The sequence below is a fragment of the Protomyctophum bolini genome (genome assembly GCF_963924005.1).
Source record: "Protomyctophum bolini genome assembly, chromosome: 24".
Classification (NCBI taxonomy): domain Eukaryota; kingdom Metazoa; phylum Chordata; class Actinopteri; order Myctophiformes; family Myctophidae; genus Protomyctophum; species Protomyctophum bolini.
In genome coordinates, this window is record NC_137885.1 from 6,465,290 (window position 1) to 6,491,663 (window position 26,374).

The 26,374-nt window shown below is 41.2% G+C and overlaps 1 protein-coding gene across 1 annotated transcript; it reads right to left on the reverse strand.

The window, feature by feature from the left end:
- Positions 1 to 3,339: 3,339 nt before the first annotated feature.
- On the reverse strand, positions 3,340 to 21,992 carry itm2ba (integral membrane protein 2Ba). The gene is made up of 6 exons (XM_080758733.1): positions 21,768 to 21,992; positions 14,172 to 14,306; positions 10,641 to 10,859; positions 7,898 to 8,008; positions 6,762 to 6,912; positions 3,340 to 4,851 (listed from the first exon to the last, which is right to left on the reverse strand). Exons 1-6 carry the CDS (start codon positions 21,858 to 21,860, stop codon positions 4,763 to 4,765), a joined length of 798 nt encoding a protein of 265 aa, XP_080614859.1. The 5' UTR covers positions 21,861 to 21,992; the 3' UTR covers positions 3,340 to 4,762.
- Between the last annotated feature and the right edge of the window lie 4,382 nt (positions 21,993 to 26,374).

Below are 26,374 nucleotides of genomic sequence, written 5' to 3' on the forward strand. Positions count from 1 at the left end.
CAAGTCTTATGTTACTGCCTCTCTCCAGCTCTGTGATGAATAATGGACCATTATTATGATCATCACAGAGATCGCGGAGATGGATGCATAGACAGACAGACAGACAGACGGACGGATAAATAGATGGATGAATGGATAGATACAACCGCCGGCCACTTATTTGCAGTGTTCATGATATTACATCCAATATACTTTTGTTGTTGTCGGCGTTACCCTCCCTCCCTCTTATTTGTTTTATTTCAGGGAGGGGGGGCGGGGAGGGGTTGTTGTTCAACCCATGGGGTCCAGAATCGAGTTAACATGCTTGCAGAGTGACAGGACTGCATGTTTTCCATGAACAGAGAGAGAGAGAGAGGAAAAACAACAAAAACCTCTTTTTCTTTTTTTAAAGAAAAAAATTCTGCTCTATTGATTATTAATGTCTTAATATTTTCTTTTTTTTTTAGATATAACAGTGTGGTTCCTGTTTTTATTTTATTATATTCGCCCGTCGAAGCCGACGACACGTTTAAAAGGTGGAGCGTTGTTATTTTTAAAGCAGACCCTTGTGCCATATTTGAAAAGTGTGTGTGTGGTGGTGTTAAAAAAAAAATACAGGTTGTCACTTAATTTGCAATAAACGTTGGCGACAGACAGACAGACAGACAGACAGCCGGAGTGAGGGGGGGGGATTGTCGTTTGAAAAACTAAACTTCTAAACTTTTTTTTTGATTATTTTTGTTTTAACTCCTTTCTTCAGTTGTTGACTGTTGTTGTTTTTTTTTAAATCAAAAGCACATAACATTTGTAGGGGAAAAAAATGGTGTAGAGTAAAAAAAAAAACTGAAATGAAATAATATAAATGTAAGATGTATTAAATGTCCACAGAACGGGACTCCTTTTATTGAATATGAAAAGAAGCCAGCCATTGTGTCGACGACGCGGTCTTAACTGTTACAGAGCCCCCCCCCCCGCCACCCCACTAAATAAGGGCCTTTCTCGGCCCCTTCCTTCTCCCATTGTTTATATTGTGTTTAATTTCCAAGATGGCCGCGGCACCAGGAGGTGAGTGGGTGGCGGTCGACATATGCCCTTACTGAGCAGCATTCACAAATTATTCAAGACGCCTGTCCTGATTTTGTCTTGTGTCTATGTTTAATAAAGCCCATATGGTTTGACCAAACATTTTGTTTTATGGGGGGAGGGGGGCAGAACACATCCATACATCAAAGCTGTGTTCAGACACAAGGCAAGTGTCTTGAATGCAGCCCAGTTAAGGGCATATGTCGACCCCCGCCCGCTCACCTCCGCCACCACCCCCTCCTGGTGCTGCGGCCATCTTGGAAACTAAAACACAATATAAACAATGGCCGAGGAAAGGCCCTTGGACACGGGATCGAAATGCAGCATACCAAGTTTCGATAACGCTTGGCTGTTTTCTGGGGGGGGGGAGGACTTTTCTCGAGGGCTCAGTACTTGTATGTATGTCGAGATTCTTTATTTTCTATTAAAAAGAAAACTAGGTGGGATCGGTCCGTATGTGAGTCTTGCATGCCATTGTTCTTTATTCTGTACTGGATGTCCGATTTTAACCTGAAACGTGGCAAAGATCACCCATTCTAGAGACAAAGCAAAGCCCCACTACTCTTTTATTAATTAACCAGGTACCACCCGGTACCACCCAGCCTCATCCAAAGAGACTATGTAGGACTTTACTTCGAGCCCCCAAATCGTGATGTCCTCAGAATTCTGTTTTTTTTGGGGGGGGTGACCGAGCTTACTCCCGAGAGGAGCCGTCATTTAATTTGATGGTGATAATGGTGTGTGTGCGCGCGTGTGTGTATGTCTGTGTGTGTGTGTGTGAGAGGTATCCTACAGGCAAAGAGCCCCACCGAAAGGTCTAAAAGTCCAGATCCCAAGAGTTAAAAAAAAAAAATCTGAGATAGTTTAGTGAAACACACTCGGGCTGTGTTTTTTTAGGTTTCGTCATACGGCAGCGTAGCGCGCAAAAAAAAAGAAAAACGATTCGTCGCGAGCTTGTAGGTCGCCTGTTTTCGCCTGTAACGACATGCCCCAAATAGGGACGACACCAGGTTTGAACGTGATTATAACAGGATTAACTGTTTCCCCCCCACATCTCTGTAGAACAAGAGAACTTTTTGTTGGAGGTTGGAGACTAGTACCCGCCAGTGGGACGACGTAGGAAACCCGATTCTTTAAACATTTTCGTGCCAAATTCATACGTAAATCTAAAATGGCGAGATTTTGAAAATTGCAGACCTACAAACTCACATGTTGTGATGTGACATCTTGTGACCTGTGTGCAGATCGGTTATTTTCATAACAATATGCCATAATATGCCATGAACAGGAAGAGCTTTAACATCCTCTAATAATAACAATAACCCATTAAAAGCACCTCATTTTAGGTATATATATATATACACACACACACAGTAGGCCTATAAGCAATAGGTTTGTCATTAAAGTGTTTTTCAAATGATAGCAGATATACAAGCTCACACAAATTTCCGCAATTTGCAATTTCCGCAATTTCCAATTTCTGTAATTTCCGCAATTTCCGCTTTTACTTATCGTTTTTTTCCCGCAATTTTCCGCAATTCCTCCGGAATATTCCGCAATTCCTGCGCAATACTCCGCAATTCGTCCGCAATACTCCGCAATTTTTCCGCAACACTCCGCAATTCCTCCGCAATACTACGCCAATTTTTTCTTTTTTTAAACACTCCGCAATTTGCTAATGTTTCTCATCCTCCGCAACACCGCAATTTTTCCGGTAAATACAACACATTGAGCAGGGCACTGCAGGGAGTTGAACCCCGTTCCGGTAAACCAGAAGTCGCGTGGTGAGCTTGTACATCTGCTAATCTTTGAAAAGTCCCTGGCACAAAACCTGTTTCAGATGGGGGCGTCATCTACGGTAAAAATCCATACACAATGGTGGTGGTGGTACCTTGGCACAAGAAAGAAAAAAAAGTCTGAGAACTTAACTTAAAGTGATTTTAGGAGGCATTTGTAGAATCGGCCTCGGCTCTTAATGGGTTTATTTAAAAAGTCATGTTAACCAACTTTTCTGTGACGGGGCGTTTTTGAGAACAAGTGGACAAATAACCGCGCTGTATTAATGACAAATAACTCTAGAAATAAATACTACAGTACATGGGGCTCCTTGCCTGCTGGAGTCAACCCCCCTCCCCTCCCCCCCCCCCCCCCTTCCTCCAGGATGTCATGACAAAAAAAAAAAAAAAAAAACAGTCCATAATGCCATTGTGTTGCACAGTTGCAAAGTTGAATTGCAGAAAAGTTACCATATTTGTAAAATCATGAGAACAAAGACAATAAAATTATTAAGATTTATTGTTGTGTTATTGGTATGTATTGTTTTTTATTTTTCCTTTCTTTCTCTCGTTGGTTTTTTTATATTCAAGCTATATACAGGTTAGTGCCGGTTTGGTTGGTCGGGGGCCTTGCTTAGCGTTCACAAAGGTCACTCGATCTCCTCCGGTCGACGAAACAAACGCTACTAAAGTCGCCCTGCAGTGCACTAGTTACAGCAGATACAAAAAAAAATAATTAATAACCTAAGATTGAGCCCTATGCAAAAACAAAACAAAAATCAGACCCTATGCTAAGAATGCATAATATGCACAATATTCACAATATATCATTACTCGAGTACAATATGTTGTAGCTATGGTTATTAATATTGTAGTAATCTATGACTGTTTCAGTGTTAAAACACTTCAAAGGTGTTTATTATAATGATTTCACCCCCAGAGGAGCAGATAGATACATAGAAAATATCCCACAAAATAGAAAACAAACCAAAAAACAATACAAGGCTTTTCCAGGAATAGTTCAGTATTTTCTTAGGAGTCTTATGATGCGACCTTGTGAATTTCTTTCAGTTCATCAAAACATAATTGATATTGAAAGCGGGGCAACTGTTACGAGAATTGATCAGCTGCCGTCGTAAACGGCTTCCAAACTGTTTTATAATATAGCCGTCTGTTAAATTAGTTTCTAATTGTTTGGGTTCTGTTACGCTAGACCCGTTAAATTAGCCTTGCCTTGTAAGACAGACATGAGGACTTTTATGTCCTGTTAACTAACTTGAGTTTTTCCCAACTAGTGACATCAACAAATCAGCTTATAGACTGACATAAGTAATGATTTTGGACCCCATTGACTTGCACTAGAGTTGGCTTTTTTTTCTTCTTTTTTTTAATGAACTGAGAAGTAGAGAGAAAAGAATCCCGCACACGCCATCTTCACTGGAGTTACATTTATTGAGCAACTCTCTTCAGACCTGGCCTGGTTATCAGACTGTAGCTAGAGACACAGTCCACTCAGAGAGTGGGCCGGGGTCTTTGGGCTGGATCCAGGCTACTTCAGACCTTCATCAGGCATGATGGTCTTTTTTTTCTCTACTTCTCAGTTCGGAATCCGACGCACCTGTCCGTTGTAGGACCTTTTTCTTAGTTTTTAAATGAACTAAAAAGAACCCCCACTTGACACTCAAATCAGCCTCTTTAAAACGCCTGAACTGTTCCTTTAGCATGTCAATCAGAGTTGCCCCTGTGCAAAGGTTTGTGTCTTTTCTTTTACACAGTGAAATATACATTGGTAGATTAGCTTTCACATCATATTGCTCAGGTGACAGCAGTACTTTAACAGAATGCAGAGAATCTAGATGGACAGGAGATTCAGTAGAAGGATTAGAATAGAACTATGCAACGTCTGGAAGGTTTCTCCCCGTCTCTTAATTCTCACAGATGAGGGTCTCCACCACAAACGTGTTCTCAAAATGACGGATCTTGTGGCAGTTGAGGGCCTCGCGCTTATGGATCCCTGGAAGGAAGGATACAGAGGGAGAGAGAGAGAGAGGTTAGGATGGTCCTTAACCCATTTAGGCCCGACGTCGAAAATTTAAAAAATCTTCTAAATCTTCTATGTCAGTGGTGCTCAATATTTCATGTCAAGGACCCGAAAAATGATATGTAATATGCCTCCGCCCCCCCATCTGAAAATATGTTGTTCCAGGGACCTCCCGCAGAAGCAAAGATTTGAGTTGAAAAAATATTTATCGTGGCTGACTGTCTGACCAGAATGGAACAGAGCCTTCATTAGTATCATTAACGCTGACTCTGTTTGACCAGAATGGAACAGAGCCTTCATTAGTATCATTAACACTGACTCTGTTTGACCAGAATGAAACAGAGCCTTCATTAGTATCATTAACGCTGACTCTGAGTTTGACCAGAATGGAACAGAGCCTTCATTAGTATAATTAACGCGGACTCTGTTTGAACCAGAATGGAACTTCATTAGTATCATTGACGCTGACTCCGTTTGACCAGAATGTAACAGAGCCTTCATTAGTATCATTAACGCTGACTCTGTTTGACCAGAATGGAACAGAGCCTTCATTAGTATCATTAACGCTGACTCTGTCTGACCAGAATGGAACAGAGCCTTCATTAGTATCATTAACGCTGACTCTGTTTGACCAGAATGGAACAGAGCCTTCATTAGTATCATTAACGCTGACTCTGTCTGACCAGAATGGAACAGAGCCTTCATTAGTATCATTAACGCTGACTCTGTTTGACCAGAATGGAACAGAGCCTTCATTAGTATCAACACATTCTGTACATATCACGTCTGGAAACGTCATAGGGATTGGAACCGAGAGGTGCCTTAGACGTCTGTGGACGTCCTAGCGACGTCCAAACGACACGGGGCGAGATAACAATATTCAGAATTATTCCTATTTTTTTTTTGGCATTTCGCTTTTCGCTTGCCGTATGCTAACGCTCTGTGCAACTATTAGCTTGTCATTGACTCCCATGTTAGCGCGGCGGAAAGAATGACTCGTATCTCCTGATCCAGGGCGCTCTCCGTGGTGTTGAAAGGATCGATATGCTGGCGCTTTATTTCTGCTCCTCATCCGTCTCTCCCGCAAAATATGAACGCTTTTTGGAGCGTATATAAATATATTAAGATGATCGGGGATTGTGAGGTCACTTTGTCAAGTCAACTTTTTTAAGAAAGTGTTTCCGGTTCATGGCTTTCAGAGTAAAAGCGATCAGACTACTCTGGCACCCCGGAGCTTCTTTTTTGATGCACTTCCTGTACTAGATGGGTTACGCTGACTCTGTTTGACCAGAATGGAACAGAGCCTTCATTAGTATCATCAGTATAACACCGATGAAGTAGGGACATGGCCCCAATTTATTTTCCAAAATGGCGCGTGCACACACACACACAGAGCCCATTCTCTCTATCTCTATCTCTCTCGGATCTGAAAAGTTGATGGCAGTAGCTCTCCGTGGTGTTGAAAGGATCGATATGCTGGCGCTTTATTTCTGCTCCTCATCCGTCTCTCCCGCAAAATATGAACGCTTTTTGGAGCGTATATAAATATATTAAGATGATCGGGGATTGTGAGGTCACTTTGTCAAGTCAACTTTTTTAAGAAAGTGTTTCCGGTTCATGGCTTTCAGAGTAAAAGCGATCAGACTACTCTGGCACCCCGGAGCTTCTTTTTTGATGCACTTCCTGTACTAGATGGGTTACGCTGACTCTGTTTGACCAGAATGGAACAGAGCCTTCATTAGTATCATCAGTATAACACCGATGAAGTAGGGACATGGCCCCAATTTATTTTCCAAAATGGCGCGTGCACACACACACACAGAGCCCATTCTCTCTATCTCTATCTCTCTCGGATCTGAAAAGTTGATGGCAGTAGCTCTAACCTAGGAAGGTGGCGCGGCGCTCCAGCTTGTAGGTGTCTCGTCCCTGACACAGGCTGTAGATGAAGAAGCCCAGGTCCTCGATGTTGTCCAGGCGCTCCGTCACCACCATCTGCTCATGGATCAGGTACGACTGAGGCAGGTAGGTACCAGCCTGGAGAACAATGGAGACAATTATTATTAGAATAGAAACCAGACCAAGGGTACAGGTTTTAACTGTGTTGGGTAGGTACCAGCCTGGAGAACAATGGAGACAATTATTATTATAAACCAGACCAAGGGTACAGGTTTTAACTGTGTTGGGTAGGTACCAGCCTGGAGAACAATGGAGACAATTATTATTATTATTATTAGAAACCAGACCAAAGGTACAGGTTTTAACTGTGTTGGGTAGGTACCAGCCTGGAGAACAATGGAGACAAGTATTATTATAAACCAGACCAAGGGTACAGGTTTTAACTGTGTTGGGTAGGTACCAGCATGGAGAACAATAGAGACAATTATTATTAGAATAGAAACCAGACCAAAGGTACAGGTTTTAACTGTGTTGGGTAGGTACCAGCCTGGAGAACAATAGAGACAATTATTATTAGAATAGAAACCAGACCAAGGGTACAGGTTTTAACTGTGTTGGGTAGGTACCAGTCTGGATAACAATAGATACTATTATTATTATTATTATTATTAGAAACCAGACCAAAGGTACAGGTTTTAACTGTGTTGGGTAGGTACCAGTCTGGATAACAATAGATACTATTATTATAAAACAGACCAAAGGTACAGGTTTTAACTGTATTGGGTAGGTACCAGTCTGGAGAACAATATTATATACAGTTATTAGAAATAGAAACCAGACCAAAAGGTACACGTTTTTAACTGTGGTGGGTACCATCCTGGATTACTATACAAGACATTATTATTTGATACCAGAACAAAGTACAACTTTGGCAGGTATAGCTACTAGTACCTACTACCCTAAAGAAAGAGTTCTATAAAAATAAATGCAGGATCAATATCAGATCAGTATGACTGGGGCAGAATATCACCCATACTTTTAATAACCTCGTGCCGCAAACTGTCAAACTCCCACACTTTCCACAGTTTGATAGTCGGCGGATATATTTCACTATGCTAATTACCTTGATGTTGACGAGCAGCTCCACAAAGTCCTTGGGAGGCATGACGATGGAGGTGTTCAGAGGAATGATGTAGCACTTGTTCAGGAGCAGGTCCAGATAGGCTGTGAGCCTCTGAGAGAGGGAGAGAGAGAGAGAGAGATTCAGGATGCATTGAAGTGTACGATTGAACTTGCCATGGACTATATTGTTTAGAACTGCTTTAAAATGTTCTAAAAAATTGCAATATATTTAGGAATCGCAATAGAAATCAAACCGGCACCCTAGGTATCGAGATGTAAGTGAATCGTCCCACACCTAGAGTACAGTATTCACACATACAGAGGTCCCAGTTTATTACTGTAGCCTTCTTTTGGACTATTATGTACTGCCCTGTTCTTAATTCCAGACTTGGAGAGAGAGAGAGAGAGAGAGATAGATACAGGCGTCAGCACTCTCAGAACACATGCCCTGTTCTGGGATCTGTTATTAAACACATGCCCTGTTCTGGGATCTGTTATTAGACACATGCCCTGTTCTGGGATCTGTTATTAAAAACATGCCCTGTTCTGCTCTCCAAAGTCAAAGAATGGCAGGAAGTGAAATGAAACGCAACGTTACATTTTATGTCCCAGTCACCAACAATAAGAGTCAGCATATTAGTTGTACAAGTTTGTTGATGGAGAAAACTAAACAGGTATTCATAAACAATGACTTTTTAAACGACATTACAACAGATTACCAACTGACCTGCCGGGTAACTTTGGGTCAGAGTGGTTTATCCCATTTTGGGTGGGAACCCCTTTTGGTGTTTTAAACATTGTTATAATTTAGCTATTGAAAAATAGCAGATTGGCGCGCTACGAGCTTGTAGGTCTGCTATTTTTGAAAAATCGTGAAAATATTTTAGTGTTAGTCTAGTTTTAGTCGACTAAATCTATAGTTGATTTAGTCGATTAAAATGTATTTTGGCGGGCCTTGATGCCGTCATAACATGACTGTTTTTACACTTGCTGAAAGTAGCCTATCTACAAGCTCACAGCGTGAAGCGCTGCGACGCGTTGTGAGCTTGTAGATCTGCCATTTTCAGCATGCACCCAAGTGTAAAATTACTTGTACTGAATCTCTTGTCCACTATAGTCCTAACATTTTAGTCTAGTTTATTTGTTGACGAAATTTTCAGTATATTTAGCCTTAGTCATCATAGCTTAGTTTCCATTTATTTTGCGTCATCAGAACATTTTTTGTCTTAGTTTTAGTCGAGGAAATCAACACTGCCTTAGCTGTCGGTGCATGGGAACAAATCCAAAGGGCAAGCGCTCTACCGACAAATATTTGTTGAGGAAATACATTCTCCTTTCTCCATTCACGAAAGTAATGAAAACAATTTATTATTTATTATAGCAGCTGACAATACTGGGCTGGTTTGTGTACCGGTGACTCTGCAATTCTCCACAGAGCGAGAGATTCACTGTGTTTGCTCACACAGATAGGAACGCTGGGGTTATATTGCATATAACACACTTCCTTTTATTTTTGCTGCCGTCGGGTCAAAAGAGAAAAACTGCAACAGGTTTCTTTCTATAAACTGTGCGTCGCTGTAAAGCATTTTCTAAACTGTACTATAATGTAAACCTAGTTAATTATTCATTAACAATGTATTAATTATGTCTAGTGTTTTTCCATGACCCCAGAGGCCCTTGAAAATAGCAGATCTATGCGCTATGAGCTTGTAGATCTGCTATTTTTCAATAGCTAAAGTATAACATAATGCTTAAAACAACAAAAGGGGGTTCCCGCCCAGAATGGGTTAAGGAAACAGATTAAATCCTACCAGAGCCTTTCTCCTGTGTCTAAATAAATATAAAATGGTGTGCCTGCTATGCCTGTCCGGCTGTCCCCTCGTAGTTATTTAATTGGTCTTTTTTTGCTTATAACTCATTGTTCAGTTCTCAACCTCACCATCTTGAAAAGGTATGACTGCAGTAAACACATGTTTAATCCATGTGACTTGTCAATCGTGTTTTAATGCAATCGAAATAAACCTCAAAATGCACTACATTTTCCAAATGAACCTAAACTCTTAATGCTGCCGCTAAAAGCTAAACTAGTATTAATGCACACATCAACTTGAACAATTAAGCTTAGACCAGTGTGTTAGCATTATAGCTTAGACCAGTGTGTTAGCATTAGCTTAGACCAGTGTGTTAGCATTAGCTTAAAGACCAGTGTGTTAGCAGGAATACTGGACTACTCGCCCCGGTGCTTGCCCGTTTTTCCTCCTGGAATTTTCACCAGTGAGGGGGATAACTTTGTAATATGCTATTGGCTGTTTGTATTCTTTTTGGAAAAATATAAAAAGATACTCCTGTGGAAAGGCTATATTGTTTTACTTATATTGACCCAAAAACAATTTAGTATTATTTAGTATATGTAAGGTTTTGCCCACTCAAATGGTACCTCGTCAGATAATCCCCACATATCCTACAACAACTTCTGTGAACAGATTTAAATTATAAATAACAGACTTAAATTATATTTGTACATGCTTCAATTCTGGGAGGAAAACAGAAACGGGGCGAGTAGTCTTGTTACCGTTAGCAGCAGCATTAAAAGTCACTCTCAGAGTTATGGGGACTCCAAAACATTAGAGAATCACTGAAATAACTAGAGATGTACCGACACCAATAACTCACGTTATCGGACGACAGTCACGATATACCGAGCCAAAATAAAGAACACACTATCTCTCTCTCTCTCTCCTCACCCGGTTGAAGTCGTGCACGATGTCGGCGGGGTCGCCGTCGCTGAACTCGGGCACCGGGACGTTGATCATCTCCACGCCGTCCTCCTCGAGGATGCGGATGCTCTCCTTGATGTGGCGGAGGCGCGCCGGCAGCCCCGGGTACTCCTCCATCACCTCCGTCTCCTCCACCATGTAGTCCTCCTCGCGGTAGTCCACCCCGCAGAAGTACACCTGGCCCTCCTGGTTGACCCCCGAGGGACAAGAGAGTTAAAGCCCATCACACACCGTCTGCGACCGCCGCGCGTCAAAACAGCCGCCTCCGTTATTTTCAATGAACCTATCGCACGCCGGCGGCGTCCGACGACGCGCGCTGGCGCCTCGCCTGGCGCGCCAATAGAATAGTGCTGTCAGAACGAATTTCATAATATGAAAGAAATTCGAATATTAAAAAATATATATATATTCGAAAGCTAAAATTGCCATTCGAATGGAGCTTTTATCATTTATTAATTCTATTTAATATATTTATTTTGTTTTATGTTATTTTATCCGCTCACTAAATGTATTGAGTAACGAATCTACCGCTGTGAAATCTCCACGGCCGCTTCCACTGCATGTGAAAAGGTGCACGTCCGGTCACGTCGCAGAAGAGGTCAATGATTGGCTAACGTAGGGCCAGATTTCAGGGTAAGCCAATCAGAGACAGTCTACAGGGTGGGCGGGCTTACTGGCTGTAACTCTTTTAATCACAGACACGCAAACCCTTGTAACACATGCATAGATACGTCTAGTATACTACACAGACAGAAATCGCCGGTAGAACGAAAATCATAATACAGTCTCATGACACAACTTTATTGCACATCTGTGCTTGCCTTTCATCCACGCTTCTATAGCCTTTTAAATCTCATTTCCCATCCACGGGCACAAGCAAAGTGGTATCAGCATCTTCCACCCGATCTGTGTGGTGTTGTTTCTGACGAGGGTAGCAACTAGTTAGCATGGGAGCTAACATTAGTTTAACGCCAAGGAGTCCTCCTTAATAACACTATGGTACACGGGAGGCGGCCTTTTTTCCGACAGCATTCTAGCCGACGGGGCAACGGTCCTCTCCGCAGCGGGGGGACAATGCTGCGTTTACACGGGCAGACACAGACGAATGCTAATATCATTTGGAGCAGCTACTGTACACGTCTGTTTGCATCAACCTGTTGCTGGCTTCACAATGAATGATAGACTTTATCGTTGCGTCTGCCCGTGTGTAATGGTCAGGGTTTCAATGTCCACAGCAGGCAGACCTGTCAAAAACCTTGCACTTCCCAAAACTCACAAGACATGCCAGCCACGTGTATTATTATAGGCTAAATATGAGCTAAAATAAACAATGTAAATATTCGAATATATTCGAAAATTACAAATAATGAAGCAATGAAATTCGAATTGGATTATAGAGGTGAACTGACAGCCCTACAATAGAACCAGTTATATTTCCTAGGCGGCGCCGCGCGGTAGCGCGTCGCGCCAAATTGTAGGCTCTACAGAGCCGAACCGACTTTTATTCGGCTCTAAAATAGGAGTATGAATCGGCCCTAAGACAGAGCTTTTAAGACAGAAAACTGAGCACTGTTGTTCATGCAGCCCAGGACAGTGACGAGCTGGATTTGGAAATACATCGTTACCCTAAGCCAGCAGTACACCTGGTACACCTGGCCTTCCTGGTTCACCCAGAGGAGTGACCAGAGCCATAGGGCTGTATTTTGAGTGTCTTAAGTACCAGGTCTTATTACCTAACTTGAGTAAACTAAAGACCTGGAGGCGTGATCAATGCCATTTGGCTATTCTGTCTGAGTGGCCAAAGAGCACTGATCACGCATAGTTTACTCAAGTTAGGTAATAAGACCTGGTACTTAAGACACGCAAAATACAGCCCTATAGAGTTTAAAAACCCATTTAGACCCGAGGACGATTCTACAAATGTCTTCTAAATCCTGACAGTTTTCTTGAAAAATTCATGTTTCTATGTCAGTCGTTCTCAAACATTTTCATGTCAAGGACCCCCAAAAATATACATATTTGGCCGCCACCCCCCATCTGAAAATATGTTGTTCCAGGGACCCCCCCCCCCCCCCAAAAAAAGCAAAAAAGATAGTTAAAACCGCTCGCTCTGAAAGAATATAAATTATAGATTTGCGCCACATTTTCATGATTTTTCAAAAATAGCAGACCTACAAGCTCGTAGCGCGGCACTCGGTGCCACGGTATTAGCTTGTAGATCTGCAACTTTTTTCTTTTTATAATTTTTATCCCACAATTTTGTAACCCATTTTAAACCCCTGATCTACTACCTTTCAATAGCTAAAAGTACAACATAATGGCGCTTAAAACACCAAAAGGGGTTTCCGCCCAGAAATGGTTAAGCTGTGTGTTCATGCAGCCTGGAGAGTTTGAAATACATCGTTTTCAACGAGGACGGCGCAAATAGGTCGATATGATTGGTTGTGTTTGCACGCCCACACGGTGATAGACAGACGCTCCCATCCAATCATCTACCATGTATCTTGAAAAAAAGGAACAGCCCCGTCATCGAATTTGCTTCCGCGATCCCAGATCCAAATAAGCTGTGAAACAAATTTGTGTAGCAAGCTTTTTGGATCTGGCAGCGTCAGGTTAGCAAATAGGAGCTATTTTAGGCATGTGTGCAACATGACGACTGTTTTAAAGTAATTGTACAGTGACAATTAACGTCTCTGTAATGTTTGTGTTGTACTATTACAAAAATAACGATCTAAAATAAAGGGATTTAAGATCGTTAAAGCTTCGGCTGTTGCCAAACCGGGTGTGTAATGGACCCGATGTTCGGGCTGCATCCCTATCAGTAACTAAAAGAGCTCAGAGTGACCTCCTGGCATTGCTGTTAAGCCAAGAAACCTGATGAATCTGCCAGAGCGAATACTGCCCACTCACTTAGTGCTCAGTTACTTTGATAAAATCTATCTATCTATCTAATATCTCTTCTTTTATTGTCCAGAACCGATGACCTGACAAAGGTCCGCCCGACCAGCGCTCATCGACTGCGATGCATTCCACTGAATTCCCAGGCTCCAGTTTGCCTCATTGCCTCCCGAGTGCGTCTATGGTGCAAACTAGGGCCCCCGGCTTTACACGAGAACGGTGTCCATAGAAAACGACAAAATAAAGCATCGTTTGCTGGGGTCCCTTTTTTAGATGAGAATGTTACCTATTAAACAGTAAACGTTAACCCATTTTGGGGGCGGGAGCCCCTTTTGGTGTTAGCATTATGCTATGCTTTAGCGATTGAAAAACAGCAGATCTACAAGCTCGTAGCGCGCCACTCGTAGGTCTGCCATTTTTGAAAAATCGAAGAACGACTGACATAGAAACATAGCTTTTTCAGAAAACAGTCAGGATGTAGAAGAAGAGGATTTGCAGAATCGTTCCCAGGTCAAAATGGGTTAAACGGTAAACGTTAATGTCTGTAATATGAAGAGGAGGGGGGGGGGGGGGGGGAAGCTCAACCAATGATTTGCTCACCTGCAGCATGTAAGACCTGTACAGGTAGGCTCCGCCCACCACCACACCTGTCAACATGAGGCCGAGTCCCAGAAACATACACCAGCACCACAGCCTGGACTGGTGGCGGTACACCGGCCTGCACTCCTCCAGGTCCTGGAAGCACACACACACACATACACACACACACACACGTCAAATTAAATAAAAGTTAATTATGTATAATTGGATTGACATCCTCATATATATTCATACAAATCTCTGCCGCGACCCGCCCCAGATCAACAATATAAACGAAACATCTCTGCCAACTCGCTCACGGTATAAGAGAAGGGTTTAATGAAGCCTCGTGAAGACCTTCCTCAGGGACTTTTCTTCTGGGCGTGCAAAAAAAGTAATCTACACGGTGAGCTCACCATGCATCGATGCGTCGTGAGATTGTAGACTGGCTATTATAAGAAACAAGCAGGCTAAAAAAAATGTAACTTGTTTTGTTTTTGGAGAATATACTGTAAGTGCTCAGGAGCGTGTGTGTGTGTGTGTGTGTGTGTGTGTGTGTGTCCTATATGGACATGCTTTATGTTTATGTAACATTGTTCCATATGCACACTGCCCTAGACGCTAATCCTTCCTCCTAGCATTTGACCTTTCACCCTTCCTCTAATGCGTCTCTACTTGGATGGATTAGTTCTTCTAGGAATGCAACTATAGCGATTGTTTTTATTTGGAAATTATTCTATCACTAAAACCTTTTAAAATAATTGATCTTTATTTATTTTTTTAAATCTCTCTTTTTCATATTCTCTAAAGGTATAGTCGACGGACATTTTCCGCCCTGGTTTTAAGTCGACGAAATCAACACTGGTGGTGAGTGATGTCTGTCTGTCTGTCTGTCTGTCTGTCTGTCTGTCTCCAAACAACAAACTGACGCTCCATAAAGCACCCAAACGGGCTGAGTCCCTCCCAGCGCCGGGAATCAAAGAGCAGAGAGACACCTCTGTGGAATATTAATTCAACTATAGCGGGTGACCAGCCCAGCCCCGGCGTCACTCTGAAGTGTCTTGTTTACAAAGACGGCACCATTTAAGATCAGGTTTTCTGTGGTCTCGCTCTGGTTAACGGGTTCTGGTCAACAGGTTCTGGTGGGTTCTGGTTCTGGTCAACGGGTTCTGGTTCTGGTCAACGGGTTCTTCCAGAGTATGTACTTTGAACCGGAATGTGTCGATTATCTTCTTATAGTAATTATTCTATGGAGATTTTAAAATTTTAATTATTCAAACTTTAACTCATTCAGGCCGGGGAACCCCTTTTGGCGTTTTAAGCATCATGTTATACTTTAATTATTGAACAATGGCAGATCTACAAGCTCATAGTGCCGCACTATGAACTATGATATTTTCAGATGTTTATATTTTCACATGAAAAAGTTTGGGAACTAATGCTGTAAACAGAGGTGGACAACACAATGACTCTCTTCATGACTGTAAAACTCAATCTGTATTCATATTTTTACCTCGGTTTAGCTGTCGGCGTTTAATACACTCAAGGACGTTATAATGAATGAATTGCATTTTTATAGCACTTTCCCAAGAGCTCAAAGCGCTTTACAATGGTTCATTCATTCATACATTTGGGAGGTGAAGCGGCGAACAGTCGACGCCAGCGTCCTCACTTCCCACATTCACACACCGATGGTGGCAAGCTCACACCGACCGACTTATTGGAGGCAACGTAGGGTTCAGTGTCTTGCCCAAGGACACTTCGACATGTGGGACAGGAGGAGCCGGGATTCGAACCGCCGACCCAGGGATCGTTTTACACCATTATGTGGTGTTACGGGTGTGATTGTGTACAGGCTGCTACTGAGAGGGTTGTTTTCTTATTTTCTTGTGATTGTGTAATCGGCCATTAAAAAGCATTATGACATCTGTACCGGCAATTACGCATAATTTATGGTCTGATTCTCAACCACTTTGATCCCTTATTCTGGGGACAAATGTAAACAAGTATCTAGGCGATCTACAAGCTCACAACACAGCCCGTGGCAATGTGCCGTGAACTATTTTATTTACAACAAAACAATACAAACAAAGTCATGTCCCATTATTTCGACGGCGGCCACTTGAGTAGCATGGGGGTGTTTGCACCCTCTGGCAGTGTTGGGGTTTTCACAGTGTTTCGTAGGCCCACAAACATGCCCGTCTACCCAAACAAACAGTGACTGAAAACACCCAAATGTGTGTTGTTGTGGGTAAACACATCCACTCTACTCCAGTAGCTGATAAATGTATTATTATTATTATTATTATTATTATTGGTCTTAACCCATTTAGACCTGAGAACAGATTCTAGAAATGTCTTCTAAATCTGAAATCATGACAGTTTTCTGAAAAAGCTTATGTTTTCTGGAGGGAGGGCAGAATCCAATCGTACCGGTCCGCAGGCCAGCCGGTACCCTTGCTGTGTTTCAGTCAGTGGTTCTCAAGGTTTTTTATGTCAAGGACCCGAAGAACTATTTGTAATTGACCGCCGACCCCCATCTGAAAATATGTTGTCCCAGGGACCTCCCGAGATTTGAACTCAAAACATTTGCTGTGAAAGAATAATATGATATTCAAAGATTTGCGGCACACTTTCACGATTTTTTCACCGAGTGCCACGCTACGAGCTTGATCTGCCATTTTTCAATAGGCAAAGTATAACATGATGCTTCAAACACTAAAAGGGGTTCCCGTCCTGAATGGTTTTAACGTCATCGCCGAGGTTACTAAATATGTTACGAACATAATGAAATTACATCTCAGTCTGTCACGGCTAGGTCACTCTGACTTTCTCTTTCGGTTTCACTCTTGACTCACTTTTTTTGTGTCGAACTAATCACCTCTGTATAGCCGGAATGCTGAACTTTTGCTTTTGAGAGCGTTCTACCACTATTTCCGCTATTTCATTAGCAGTCCGTTTGCAGAGAGAGAGAGAGAGAGAGAGAGAGGGGGAGAGAGAGCCAAGGTCATAAGAGGCTTCTCTCTTTCTCTCAAGCACTTTTATTATGTTCTTTTTTGGACTCCGTCCTGTGGGACACATCACAGCGCAGAGGAGCTCCTTATCCCATAGATTACTTTCTAATCTCGCTCCAACACGCTTCATATGTCCACCTCAAAAGCTCCCGGGTCCCCGCTTCGCTCTACTTTAGGTTTCCAGGATGATCACAGCAGTATAGCAGCTTCTCTGTTTCCCCCCAACATCAAAGTGTGAGTGTGAATTCTAACCGACTGATCTGACCTCATTCACATCTCATGCAGGGACCTACGTGCACACATAGACCTTTTTACCCGTCTGTAAAACAAACTGTCAACTTGCCCTCTCCAGACCACGAATACAGCATTTATACTACATGGTGAATGGAAGGGCAAATGCCCTCCTCTCCTTTCCATGCCATACTTGAAGGCCAGCATTGCTCTCAACGCGTCACGCTGCGACGCGTTGAGAGCTTGTAGATCTGCCATTTTCGCTATTTGTCCCAAAAAAAATCCTCTTTTGGGATTAAAGCCCCTGCCTCTCTAACACTCTCTGCACGTGCCTGATCTCATGTAAATGGATATAATAACATATTTTTTTTAAATATTTCATAGAACGATTAAAAAAGACTGTTAATTCCTGTAAAGGGGATAAAAAATGTTTACCAAGTTAGCGTTCAGTCTGCAGAAGATGTATGATGCAATGGTAGCACTCCCTTCTTTTACAGAGAGAAATGGTGACGGTGACCCTTTCTTTCTCCTACAGAGGAATGGTGAATTTAACATCCTGCTGCCATTATGGTGACTGACACCGTGAGACAGCAATTCTGTGTCCTCTTCGAAGAACTGTTCAGAAACCAAAGACGGAAATGTACGGAAGGAAAGGAATAACAGGGTTTTTTTTTTCCTTCTCCAACCCATTCAGGACGGGAACCCTTTTTGGTGTTGTAAGCATTATATTATACTTTTTTTGAAAAGTCGTGAAAATGTGGTACAAATCATTGAATATTTTGAATATATTCTTTCAGAGAAAAGATGGGGGTCGGCGGGCCAATTACATATCATTTTGGGGGGGGGGGTCCTTGACATGAAATAGTTTGAGAACCACTGATATAGAAAAATTGTGTTTTCAGAAAACTGTCTGATTTAGAAGCCATTTATTTAGAAAAAAAGATACATTCTAAACAGCCCATGTACACTCATGTACTGTATGCTCATGTACTGTATGCTATCCAAAGCATATGCCGAGTGTGTGAATGAAGCGTTTTCACCACATTCAGACCCCAACGGTAAGCGCAGCTAAAAATAACCTGAATTCTGGGTGCGTTTGTTTAATTTTGGTTCGTCAAAGTACATCGGCTGGCACGGACTGTACGGCAACACTAAAAACATACTGTACCCTGAATGTATGTTATCCCATTCTGACCTGAGAATCAGATTCTAAAAAAAAATGTCTTCTACATCCTGACAGTTTTCTGAAAAAGCTATGTGTCTGTGTCAGTCGTTCTTTTGATTTTCTAAAATAGCAGACCTACAAGCTCGTAGCTTGTAGATCTTCTATTTATCAATAGCTAAAGCATAACATAATGCTAACACCAAAAGGGGTTCCAGCCGAGAATGGGTCAATGCCCAAAATGTGCTTAGAATTTTAGGCATAGGCAGACATAGGCAGACATTCTCAAGGCCCTGTTTTTGTAACGATATAAACGAGCAACCTCAATTGTCAATGTTGACATTTCACTTTTATATTGAGAACTCATTTTCAACGGATTTATTTTCTACATGGACCGAGGTGTCGGCTATTATCCATCAGTGATGATGAAGGCAGGATATAGCCGACTCCTGAGATGTAGAAAATTAATCTGTTGAACATGACCATATTATATGATGTTTTAAACTTGCTCACAGGAAAATTATCAATTATTTGACAAACATTCCATTTGAGTTGGAGCTGTTATGCCCTGTGTCTCAGCATGTCACTCTGTTGAGGAAAACCTCCAGAGCAGCTTACAAGTTCAAGATCAAAGTGTGTGTCACGATTCTTTAAAAAAACGTGAACATTTGTGCAAATCTTTGAATATATTTTTTAAACAACGGTTGTTTTTTTTTGTTTGTTTCTGGGCGTTCCTCCGACACTATGTTTCCACTCCACGGCCAAATAAATACATACTGTATATAGTTTTGGGGGATCCTTGACATGAAAAGGTTTGAGCCCCACTGATGTGGCAACATAACGATTTAGGATTTTAGAAGGCATTTGTATAATCGTCCTCAGGTCTTAATCAATGGGTTAAGCATGAACTCTACAGGCAACAAACAATGTAGGCCGGGACTAATTGCGATTAATTAACTACAGCAAAATTAATCGCGATTAACTACAGATAAATTGATCGCACCTTTTTTTCACCGCGGAACGTTTCTCACTGGGCGCCTTTCTATAGTACTGAAAACTGGAAATAATATTTTTTGTGTTGCCTAGAACTGGAGGTCTGACAAAAAACAGTAACAATATGAAGTAAGTACAGCTTTGTGATGTCACTGAGATGTACTTGTTACTGTTACTACATTTTTTTCAGACCTCCAGTTCTAGGCAACACAGAACACATGAAAAAAAAGGTTTCTCGCCGTTCTCAGGTTGAATATTGATATGCGATTAAAATGCGATTCATCTAGATTAATTAACTACAAAGCCTCTGATTAATTAGATTAATTTTTTTAATCGAGTCCCAGCTCTAAAATGATCACATCAGAAGAGTTGCAAAGAGAACAATAGTATAGCTTACCCAATAATGACACTGTCACTGTTACGGTACTTATCCCATCCAGAAAGGGGAACCCCATTTGGTGGTTTTTTTTAAGTACCATTATTTTAAACTTTAGCTGTTGAAAAATAGTAGATCTGCTATTTTTTTTTTAAACGTGAAAATGTTCCTCAACTCGTTTTTAACTAAAATCTTTGCTTCTGAGGGGGAATATATAGTGTCGTAGTAAATCGGTGTATTTTGAAGAAAACCTGGAGACTGACATTAAAAATATGAACATGATTATAATGACGTGTAAAAAAAATTGCCACAGGCACATTTGTCCGTGTACGGACATGTTGGTGACCGCACACACACACACACACACACACACAAAAACACACTTTCTTCTCAAAACGCCTGTCCTTTGCAAAACATTGTGTGAGTGAACCAGCTTTGGGAGGAAACCGCATCGGTTCAACGGGAAGGAATGTTGCAACAAAAAAAAAAAGAATGTTCGCATTGAACACAACATCCTTATCCTCCAGTGTCACCTGATTAGCAATGCATACGTCATCCCATTCTTATTCACCGATATATAAGGCCATTGGGTTAAGTGAACTGATCACAGGTGAAAAAAAATGGCATTTTGATTTAATCAACTTTAAGTAAAGTAAGGGCTTTGTTTAGCTTAGCTCCGAGTGTGTCAAGGAGTCCCCCAAATGGACACTCATTCGCCCGCGGACCCCCATTTGAGCAGTGATTCTCAACCATTTTCATTTCAAGGGCCCCCGGTTTGACCTGAACTAGGCTATATGGTCCCCCATTCAATGGCATTTCTGTCTCTCCAATTTATATTGTAAAATCAAAGTTAATTGAAAACTCTGAGAGTGTACTCTCTGAGTTAAAGACCGATAAGGGTTCGATTTGGTTCCTAACTATATTTCATTTAGCTATAGGGACCCCCTGGAACTCCCTCAAGGACCCCCTAGGGGTCCCCGGACCCCACTTTGGGAACCACTGGTTTAGCCTACTTTGCATGATTATGAGCTGGAACTCAATGACTTCTTGGAGCAAAACACGGTCAAATTATTAAAGGACTTTGTACCGTTACTGTAGAACTGGGATTGTTTGTTGTAGGCTACTGTGTGTGTGTGTGTGTGTGTGTGTGTGTGTGTGTGTGTGTGTGTGTGTGTGTGTGTGTGTGTGTGTTACATTGTATCATGTGCAGTGCTCTTGTAACCAGTCACCAGGATTCCTCTTGGTGTGTGTGTGTGCGCGCGTGCGTGTGCGCGCGCCGCTCGGGGTCAAACTTAACAGATCTACAAGCGCACAGCACGTCGTATCGCGACGCGCAGTGAGCTTGCAGAGCTGTTATTTTTGACAGGCTACACCGCGCCGTACTATTGAGCGTTACAAAAAACCCAGTGGTCTCGTTCGCTTCCTCATGTCAGCCATTTTCACTCTCACTCACACACGCACGCGCACACACTTCTTTTGCAAGCTCTTCTTGCAAAGCAAACACTTTTATATAAATACACTTTTACACTTGAACAGTTTATCAACAACGAATACTGACAAAAAAACAAACATTTTTCAACAAGGCAGGCCGTGCATTAATAACGTTGCATTAAAATGTCACAAAATCCCCGACGATAATAACATTAAAAAGAAGAGGAGCTATAGGGGGACAAAATGCACAAATGCTGCTTTAATATAGAAATAATAATTGCATAATGATTTGCACGGCGCGGTCGATCGACGATAATACTATAATTACAACGTAATTAACGTGTTATTATTTCTGCACGGTAGGGGAACATTTGCAAGTGGGAAAAGATCGAAGCAAAAAAAAAACTCACCGTCTCTGTGGGGATCAGAGCCTCATCGGAGTCTAGCGGCTTCTTCACGGGCTCTTTCTGCCCTAAGGACGAGTTGAACGTGACCTTAACCATGGCTAATAACTGCTGTTCATATGCGTTTATATTATGAAGATTATATTCCCCCGATCTGCGACCTGTCTCTGTTCTTCCGTACAGCAGGCTGTGTGTTCTTCTCCTTCTTCACCACAGTTTCGGATTACAGTGACGCAGGTCAACACAAACCCGCTGTTGCCAGAGTCTGTGGAATAACAAGCACAAAAGAAGCGAGCCCATCGCCCTTTAAACATTAATTTATATTGATTTGATAATGATTTGATTTTGATTTGATTTGATTTATTGATTGAAGTATTTATTACAGATGCACCACTGCTTTAGAAACAAGGCCAGAAAATGTATATTTGCAAGCAACATCACAGAATGACAAGCCCAAAGTCGCTTATAATAAGCGGACATGGCAACGCTTCTGATCACATGAGCACAGAATACACCCCCCCCCCCCCCTGCAAAAAGGATTAATCCGATTATTATTATGATTTACATAAATATGGTTGTAGGTAGTAGTTACTTGTCGCCATTGACATTTTTGATGATTAATAGCATTTGAGTGTATATAGGCTAATTGTCCCTTTGAAGGAATGAACTATTTCATTCATGAAACAGTGGCAAGTGCAACTATAATTGGTGGTTGCAATTAGTAGCAGCCAGGCTAGCCAGCAACAGGCAACAGCCTATACATAATTCCATTATTAATTAAAAACCAATACTCTGTTATACTGTTACAATTTACAAGAAAAAAGAGCTGTAGGCCTATCGAATAGCCTATTAGGCTATATGGTTAATCCGGCCATGCTGTTTGGACCAGCAAATGTGGCTCTTTAGTCCTTGGGCAGTGGAATAATTAACCTTCGCTTCTTTCCAAATATCCTGGCACACACGATACTCTAGGCCAGGGGTTCTCAACATAGGGGTTCGGTTCCGGTTGCGACCCCTCGGGGGGTCGCGAAATTATTTTGGGGGTTCCCCAAATTATTATTATTATTCATTTATGTTTTGTGCAACTGAATGGCTGGGAAATGGAAATGTATAGTTTACATAGTACACATAGACAGTGCATGCATAAACTTTCCTTTATCTGGTTTCAGACTTTCAGTATTTATTTATGATTTATTTTCTCTATTATTAAGGTTATTGTAGCAGTACATTTTGTATTGGTGCATGGTGGTGGGGCGAGGGCTTGCGAGGGTCGCGAGACATGGCCAAAGCCACTCCAACCGGAACTAATAAAAGGGGTGCGTATACCCGAAGGGCACTCTTTCGCCCGAACACTACACACCACACTGGAAGGATGATACTCTAAGATATTACTCTATGATCTGGTTATGAGAACAGACAGAGGTACGCTTACGCTTACTTAGACGTCAGAGATTTACATTCCTTCTTCACAAGTCTTACCATTATGCTGTACTGTTTAATCCTAAACTAATGTGCCTTTATCCGTTCATTTAGGTGTATGATGAGATCGGCACGTCCGCACCTTCAAAGAAATACACAGACAACTCGGCGTTGATCCCCCCTGCATAACTGAGCTAGTTTCAATAAATGCATTTGTTACATTCTGCTTTATTTACCCTACCGGTCCATACTCCATACCTATGCTATGCAGAGCTGTGTTTAAATATAAATTAGGTAGCCGCCGTTACAGTGCACATAAGGCCCATAATAAGACAATGAAAATGAGATGTGATGCGAAGTCCAGAAAATAATTTCCTTATTTCACAGTTTATAATTTCACTGAAAGTGCTTTAATGTAGAGTTGTAGTAGCATACTCTAAAATTGATGACCATGTGGCAAGTTTGAATTAATTAGTAAATGTAATACATGGTTTAAAGCGCCAGAGGGTAGCATTGGCTACCTATACAATACGACATGTGTGGCATTTAGGTGCTATATTGCATTATATCGGCAATTCGGCATTTTAATACTGGTAGGCTATTATAATATTGGTACTTGGCTCAGAAATGTTGTTTTTTTTCCTCCTGTTTAGACATGTAAGTAAAGCAAGCACATATTTTGTTAAACACTAATGATTCAGTGATTATATTTGGATTATTTATGCTGTAAATTGAATTGTATTTCTGTGGTTTAGGTTCAAATAAAGTCCAAAACCCCAACCCTGTTGCTGTGGGCTGGTCACATGACAACTCCAGAAAGCAGGATGTAATTAGTTTGATTGAGAACATGCAGGCTCAGAGATGTTTGTTTCAGGACAGAAATGTTTGTTTAAATTATTTCTCCTGTTTAGACATTATCAGTAAGTACATATGTTGTTAAACACAGTAATGATTCAGTGATTTATATTTTGGGTTATTTATGCTGTAAATGTAATTGTATTTCTGCTGTAAATGGGTAAACTGGCCTTATAGTTAGGCTTCTTACAGACAGTTAATCGTATAGGTATCGATCTGTATGATAGATTTAGTAACCTGCTGGAAGGGAAACATAACTTACAACTAAAAGTATGTTATAAATACAGTACACTTGTTTGCCTTCTACCCTTGTAAAAGAAAACAGTCATAATTAGTATATGCTTATCTAATCTTTCTAATTCAATTGAACCTTTTCAATGAAATCCTGCCAACATCACATGCAAAAAGGTGTCACTTTTTTAAATTCCTACATTGGAATAGTATATGAACTTATGATATAGTATGTCATAATAATTAACTTGTAAAAAACTATAGTTAAAACATTTAGTACAGTGCTCTAGTTAAAAAAGTCATACAATGTCACAATGTGTTATTCTTGTTAGCCTAAATTGTTCACAGCACAGATGTTTTGATTGGTGTTTGTTGAATTAAATATATTAAATGTAAGTGTTTGGATTCAATTTTCATCCCGTGTCACTCAGTACAAAAAATAATGCAGTTCACAAGTATGGGTCTCAGCCTATAATTGATTATTAATTTGATATTTGTCATACTATGACAAATATAAACCCCTTGTTTAAATGTAAATTAAGTCTGGAATGAGTATACAGAAAAAGTAATGTTTCAAATAAGTAGGCCTACATTTATATTTCTGGTTGATTAAAAGTCCTATAGTTTTTGTCATCTAAAACTAAGAAAAGAGAGATGACAATAACTGGTATGCAATGAATGACATCACTATAAGGCAAACTAAACATCTTGTTTGCTCAATGAAAGAGTAAATGTGGGTAAATGTTCCCACAGATGGTTTTAAACAATAGTCTAAATCTCAGTTTAGTCATGAACCCTGATCATCAGGGTAGATTATCTGTAGATTCATTCATTCTGGCAGGGGTAGAGGTGTCTGATGTGGATTTTCATCCCTTGACCTGTCACCTCTGCCTTCAACCTTAAATACAACCTCCAAGTTCTTATTAGTGTGAAAAGCCGAGTGGCACAAAAGGAAAGCATAGGTCTCACAAGCTGAAGGTGGTGGGTTTGAATCTTGCTCAGGGTAAACCTTCATTTTTGGGCTTTTAAGGCGGACAGTGCCGAAATCCGGCCTCCCTCCTCCCGCTTTCTTTTAGCTCCGGTTGAAGGGGGAGGATTTTTTAAAAAGCCCACCTCTAGAGGGATGATCTTCTTTTGGGAGCCCGCCTCCTTGGGGAGGAGCTTAATTAATTTACATATTATGCAAAGCAGTATTTTTTATCTCCAATTAGGTTGAGTTGTTTCTACTTATTTTAGGTTTTTTGACCTTTGACCTTATTTTGACCTTTTTTTTAGGGTTGAGTGTTCTTGTTTTTAGTTGGGCTTTTTGTTTTTAGTTTGCATTTTTGTTTTGTTTGAGGTTTGAACCTATGACGTTAGGTTTATGAATCCTAGTTTTTATCTATTGAGCCACACTGGCATGTAAGCTATAATCGGGAATGTAATACTTAACCCACATTCGAGAATTTAGATGGGACAGTGAAAATGTTAGGTTTGAACCCTGTACCTCTGGTTTCTAAGTTCCAGGTTTATCTGTAGAGCCACACTGACATATCAAATTTATCGGCGAACGTCTTACTTAGGCACCCACCTTTCAGAAATTAGATGGACTGAAAATGTGAGGTTTGAACACTAAACCTCTGGTTTCTAAGCTCCAGGTTCATCTTATGCGCCACACTGACATGTCTGATGTATTGGCGAACGTCTTACTTAACCCACCTTTCAGAAATTAGATGGACAGTGAAAATGTGAGGTTTGAACACTAAACCTCTGGTTTCTAAGCTCTAGGTTCATCTTTTGCGCCACACTGACATGTCTGATGTATTGGCGAACGTCTTACTCAACCCACCTTTCAGAAATTAGATGGACAGTGAAAATGTGAGGTTTGAACACTAAACCTCTGGTTTCTAAGCTCCCGGTTTATCTTTTGCGCCACACTGACATGTCAGACATATCGACGAACGTCTCACTTAACCCACCTTTCAGAAATTAGATGGACAGTAATGGACAGTAAGAATGTTCTTCAGGAGAATTGAACTATAATCTTCAGTTTATAAACCCCAGGTTTATCTCCTAAACTACACTGGCATGAGCAGTTTCGGATTTACTGTTGGGCTAGGGTGGTAAAC

What these genes read in the sequence shown, in the direction of transcription:
- itm2ba (XM_080758733.1), bottom strand. Translation starts at nt 21,860, where the DNA reads ATGGTTAAGGTCACGTTCAACTCGTCCTTAGGGCAGAAAGAGCCCGTG. An exon ending in ACAGGTCTTACATGCTGCAG is followed by an intron (nt 10,860 to 14,171) that starts GTGAGCAAATCA and finishes GGGGTCAACCAG; the next exon opens with GAGGGCCAGGTGTACTTCTG. An exon ending in TCGTGCACGACTTCAACCGG is followed by an intron (nt 8,009 to 10,640) that starts GTGAGGAGAGAG and finishes TCCCTCTCTCAG; the next exon opens with AGGCTCACAGCCTATCTGGA.